The sequence below is a fragment of the Diorhabda carinulata genome, chromosome 8 (genome assembly GCF_026250575.1).
Source record: "Diorhabda carinulata isolate Delta chromosome 8, icDioCari1.1, whole genome shotgun sequence".
NCBI lineage: Eukaryota > Metazoa > Arthropoda > Insecta > Coleoptera > Chrysomelidae > Diorhabda > Diorhabda carinulata.
Window position 1 is genome coordinate 12,218,978 of NC_079467.1, and position 6,212 is coordinate 12,225,189.

General features: G+C 32.1%; 1 protein-coding gene and 1 long non-coding RNA gene across 2 annotated transcripts; both read left to right on the plus strand.

Annotated features, from left to right (window-relative positions):
• Positions 1-418: 418 nt before the first annotated feature.
• LOC130897375 (uncharacterized) lies at positions 419-1,819 on the plus strand. Its single transcript, XR_009059694.1, has 3 exons — positions 419-523; positions 694-780; positions 1,724-1,819. It is a non-coding gene; the product is annotated as an uncharacterized LOC130897375 (long non-coding RNA).
• Positions 1,820-2,055: 236 nt separating this feature from the next.
• On the plus strand, positions 2,056-3,621 carry LOC130897580 (uncharacterized). Its single transcript, XM_057806514.1, has one exon. The coding sequence runs from the start codon at positions 2,056-2,058 to the stop codon at positions 3,619-3,621; it is 1,566 nt and encodes a 521-aa protein (XP_057662497.1).
• Positions 3,622-6,212: the final 2,591 nt, after the last annotated feature.

A 6,212-nucleotide genomic window follows, 5' to 3' on the forward strand; every position in this document is an offset into this window, starting at 1 on the left:
TGATCCTTGTCTTGAGTCATTAGGTGATAAAAATAAAAAAGCCTAAATCAGCTTATCATTTATGGAAGGCCGTCACCCCTTAACAATTTAATGATAAAGATAAAATATTGTTTTCTGTAATAAAAAAGGTGACAATGAGTCTGAATTTAACAAAGAAAATTCATTAAAGAGAACAGGGTTTATTCAAGAAGAAAAGTCAGGACATCAAGGTAATCATAATACTCAAGCTTTATGTGAAACCACACTTTTTCTTCTTTATTGAATAGTTTCATTCAACTAAACGTTTCTATTTTTTGTTGGTACTATGTATATTATATCGCGTCAATTGGAACATTGGAAAAATACTCTTTGGTTGAGCAATCTTATCAGCTGTCTCATCTTGTTCTTATTATTTCCATTTTTTTACGTGAAATAGATCAATCACTATTTAATAATAGGGACGACTCAATAAAAGATCCTGACTACAACCCTCATAAAATGCATAGTGGAATTTGTGATATCAAGAAAGTGAATAATTTTCTAGGTAATAATTTTTTTGTTTGGTGTAGCTATTGCCTATTTTACAACAAAGCTCTGACAGCATTTTAGAAAAAATGAACAACCTCACTTGTGGACTGTTGGTTTTTTCTTTAAATTACAGTGTCTTAGATATTTACTAATAATTTGGATTGCTTGAATAATATCCTATTGTAGGTAAAACGGATTCGACTAGATTGAATAATGGTGATTACTCAACAAGAGATTCCTACTATGATACACATAAAGATATGGAATATCAAGGTAAATGGTACACTAAGATTTTGAGTGAATGACCCACGATTCTATGAAAAATAGGAATGTTTTAGTGTGCAGTAAATAGAACCTATATATTTTTCGTCGCACTTTTCAACAATCCTTTGTTTCAATGATATACCAAACAAAAATAACTGTTAGAATTTGCACATATTTCATAAATATTGGTAATACTTGCGTAGAATTGGGTGTTTAACTCCAAATCTAATCTCATTTGTCATCTCATTATATTTCTATTTACTCGTACTTAATAATTTTCTACATAATGGCTAAAAAGTAATAAGAAAAAATATTAGATTTTATGCTCTTAATATAAATACGTCACTGACACGGGTACTGATTTTCTTTACGATAAACTATTAAAAAAAGGAGAATCTATGTCAATATCTTGTTTTGATATATTTGTATAACTATAATGAAACTATACTACTATATACTAACTAAAAATATTAATAAAACACATGTAAATGCAGAACCAACAAAAATACAAAATTTTTGACCACAAAATGGCACAAAACACATTGACAATGATTGACACTGAAATTTTACAATTTAGTTACGTGGCCAGTGACACAGTTTTAAACAATAGGGGAATATTCAAAAGGCACATCATTAAAATTAACAAATTGCTTGTAAAAATTATGCAATTCAGATTAATAAAACATGGTGCTTTTATTTATCCATACAGTAATTATTTATAAGGTTTTAAATAGAGCCTAAAAATTATTTAAACTCCTATTCCATTATTATTGATGAGCTCTGATTTTGACAATATTCATGAAAAAAATACTGGAATTTTTGCAGGATTTCAACAAAGTTTTCTTTAACAAAATTGGACTTTCTTATGATCCCTGAATAATACTGTTCACTTTGACTTCATAACTGGTTGGTAATGATGCTGAATATATCTAATTCTGTCAATTATTTTCAGTAAATGAGAATCAACCTACAGTGGATATCTTTCAATTAGCAAATATGTCACAGCCAGTAGATATTGACTACAAAGAACTGAATGTTTCCTATGCGCATTATAAATCAAAAAAGCATTTTTGTAAATTTTGCCACACACTGCAAACAAAATTTGCAAGACATCTCCAAAATAAACATAATGCAGAAGATAGTGTTAAGCAATTTCTCTCATTAGAAACCGGAAGCAATTTGAGAGCTAAACTCATCAAGGCGATACGCACAGAGGGTGATTTGATGTACAACACAAACAGTAAATGTAATACACACAATAGTGTCATTGTTGTGAGGAGACCTATGTTGAACAGAAATAGAACTGCCTCACATTACAAACCTTGTGGAAAATGTGGTGGAATGTACTCAACATTGTCACTCTCTTCTCATTATAGACGTTGTGAATTGAACAGATTGAAAGGTTCCAAAGACGTTCTCAAAAATAGTAAGAAGAAGAGTATACTAGCTACGATAGCTTGTTCAGTATTGAGAAATGAAATTTTACCAGTCCTCCGTGATGATGAAATAACAAAGGCAATTGTATCTGATGATCTAACAATTGCATTCGGAAACCGAATGTGTCAAAAATATAGATCACCTCACCTTTATAAAATGATCAGAGCAAGATTGCGATGTGTGGCAAAACTTTTTTTAATACTGAAAAAGAAGACCCATGTATACAAATTCGAGCAGTTTTTTGATTCCGAGTATTATGACTGCATAATAAGTGCTATCAATGAAATGTGTCAACTGAATGAGGAAACAGGAAAATATAAATCAGCATCTACTGCTTTTGCTATTGGAAGTTATCTTAAAAAAATTTCTTTTTACTTGTTGTCCGAGTTAATAAAAAATAAAAATAAAGAGAAGCAGAATGATGTGAAATACTTTTTGCAACTTCTACAGGAAGGATTGCAACATGATGTTTACAAAACTGTCGAGGAAAATCAGCAAGAACAGAAGAGGAGGAAGATAATTGAACTACCTAGCTCAGATGATATACTATTGTTGAGAAATTACTTGAATAGAAAAAGAAACTTTTATATGCAATGTTTAAAAAAGGAATATTCATACAACAATTGGAAGAGATTAATGAGTGTTATATTGATATCCCTTCAGCTTTTCAACAGACGAAGAGCAGGAGAAATGGAAAGGGTGAAAATAGAAGATTATTTGAAGTACGAACGACTAAAAGATGATAACGAAATGTTAGGATGTATGTCTGCAGAGGAGAAAAAGAGAAAAAAGGGTTATATACGATTTCTCATCAGAGGTAAACGTTGTAGGGGGGGTAACAGAGAGAATTTTGAAGGTATACAAATGATATCAAAATTTAGGAAGCAAACAAATATATCCGAAAGAAATCCATATTTATTTGGTTTACCTGGAAAAGATGACTTCAATCATCTTCTTGCAACTCGACTATTGAACCAATATTCCAAGCTGTGTGGTGCCAAGAAACCTCACACCTTACGTGGGATTGAACTGCGTAAGCATATTGCTACAAAATGTGGCACAATGAATTTGGGAGATGTCGAATTAAAAGACGTTGCTGATTACCTAGGGCATAATGAAAAAATTCATCTTGATCATTATAGATTGCCTAGCGCTACCAAAGATATAGTAAGGATGTCAAATATACTTGAATGTGCACAAGGAAGTATCAATGAATCATTAGATGAAATTGGGGAGAGATATTCTATTTCCGAAAACAGTTGTAATGGTATATTCGAGGAATCCAAAAATGAAGATAATTTCAATAATCCAACTTCAGGTAAATTTATAAGATACATATCATATGTTTTATATTTTTCTTTTTCTTTGTATAGAAGGCATGCGAAAGAGTCACAAAAAAATATCCTGGACTAACGATGAAAAAGAATGCGTGAATAATCTCTTCAAGACTCATCTTGAAGTTTTTGAATTGCCTTCTTTAGATTTGTGCCATGATGTAATATCAAGTAACGACATTTTGAGTAGAAGTGCCACACAACTAAAAGCATATGTTGCCAACTACATAGAAAAAGGAAAACGGTCTTTAAAATCAGATCAGCATACAAAAGGTAACTTGATTAGCCATAAACTATTTGAAAAATATTGACCAGTATCATAATCATAAGCATGCATTTTTGGATTTCTTTATAGCTAGACTACAGTAGACTATTTTTGCAAGAGTGAAAACATAAAATAAAAATTGTACGGATGTCCATTGTAAAATTGTACGTCCATTTGTATGGACCCTTACTTCCTAGAATCTACTCATGATATGTTACGTTGTGTAATCAGATAGAAACAGTTAGTTTCATTTATAAACATACCCAATACTTATTGTAAATATCATAGTGATATTGGTTTTTTTGTAGTTCAAAGAAAACATTGGGGAAGTGCTGAACGAAATGCAGTATTGACCTTATTTCAAGATGAAATGAAAAATAAAAAACTACCTTCACTCAAAAGGTGTGAAGAAGTGTTGAAAGAAAATTCTATTTTTGAAGGAAGAACACTGATAATGCTGAAGGCATTCATCAATAACACTTTAAGAAAAAAAAGCATGACAAATAATATTCATAGTTGCTGAAATAAATTTGGATAATTTAATAAAATTCAATCTTTAATTTCAGAGTTTTGTAATTTTCTTTTTTTTAATAATATTGATGCAAATACAAAATGATAAAACATTTTTCCTTGCTGTTTTAATTGTCATATCCACATACCTATTCACAAATGGAAATAAATTGACTTATCCATGCAGTTTTCAAAGCGATTTTTACAAAACATTATTATGAAACCAAAACAAAAATTATTGTATTGAGTTGCCTTCCTTGTGCACAGCTGTTATGTGAAACGGGAGTGACTAGTGACCCGTCCAAAATCCGGCCGACAAACAATAACCCAATTCTAAACATAAACTAGATTATTCGGGTACTTATTTAAAATTATGTATTATGTATTGCATGTCATATTAAACGTTAGTCAAGTAATACCGAACGGGTTAATATTAATTGTACGATTTTCAAAGTTAAAATTATTTTTCTTCGTTAGACTGTTGACGTTTGCCGTTAAGATCGATGAATTTTAAGCTTCTTGAAAACTTTCATTATGATTATCTGACTTTGAAGTAGACGGTTGGGTTACAAAATGATGAACCACTTTTAAAGAGAAAAAGAGGAGGTAGAAAAAAATCTGATGCACGAGAAACACGAAAACGTATTAGAAATGAAAAAAGTGGGAGCGAAATATACGTAAGGATAAAAAGACCAAAGGCCAAGCGTATGTTTCAACAAAAGGAGTGTTAAAGAAAGCAAAGATAATGAGTGAACCTTGCACATGTAGAAGGAGATGCTTCCAGAAAATTACGAACGATCAAAGGCAAGCATTACACGAGGGATTTTATAGACTTACATCTGATGGTCAAAATCAATTTATTGCTAACACGGTCGAGAAGACAAGAAAAATCAGAGAACGCACTCACATCGCTGAAAATACTGTTAGCAGAAGAAAATTTTCAAGGAAATATTTCTTAGACTTGGCCTGTGGAAGGTTTGAGGTGTTCCAAAAAATGTACATCAATACATTCGCTCTGTAAAAGGAGGATAAAGAAAAGAGTAAATCCAGTACAAATTATGCTACTGCTTCTTTTGACCTTGAGAAGTGTTTGCCTACGCCTTATTTGAGAAATGGTGTCTCCTTCTATAAGAGACAACTGTGGACGTATAACCTCACAGTCTATCACACGACTGTATTGGGAAGTCAAGGATCTTGTTACCTATGGAATGAAAGTATCGCAAACCGTGGAGGCCAAGAAATTGCCTCTTGCATTCGAAAATTTATAAAATCCATTTCTCCAGAGATAGAAGAACTCCACTTGTACAGCGATTCGTGTTTTGGCCAAAATAAAAATATATATATGGTCGTGATGCTGTGCCATTTAATGATACAAATCAAAAACGAAAATAAAAGTCGATTAAAGTTCATTTTTCATCATATCATGGAACCAGGGCACACTCACATGGAAGCTGACACAATTCATGCTTCCATAGAGACAGCCAAGAAAAGGACCAATGCTGATATTGAAGTACCCCACGACTGGTGCAACTTTATTAAATCAATACCGCGAACACCACCATTGAATGTAATTGAAGTGCCTCAATGTGAATTTCTGGATTTCCGTTCTTTGATTCGTTCTAGGCTGGTCAATAGAAAAACCACCAATAAGGATTTAGAGACAGTGCACTGGGCTAATATCAAGGAGCTGAAATTCGATCGAGACCATGAATATCAGTACTTCTACAGATCGACACATGAAGAAGAATTTAAGTTAGTTGACTTGAGGAAAGGTCCTTTACGAAAAAGACTCTCTGTGCACGAATGTTATGAGTTGCTGCCCTTAAACAATACACCGTTACCGTTGGAAGAATCAAAATTAAAAGATCTGAAGTCTCTCTAAAAGTATATTAGCA

Bases quoted from the DNA above. Each gene is read 5' to 3' on its own strand.
- LOC130897580 (XM_057806514.1), top strand. From the start codon at position 2,056: ATGTTGAACAGAAATAGAACTGCCTCACATTACAAACCTTGTGGAAAA.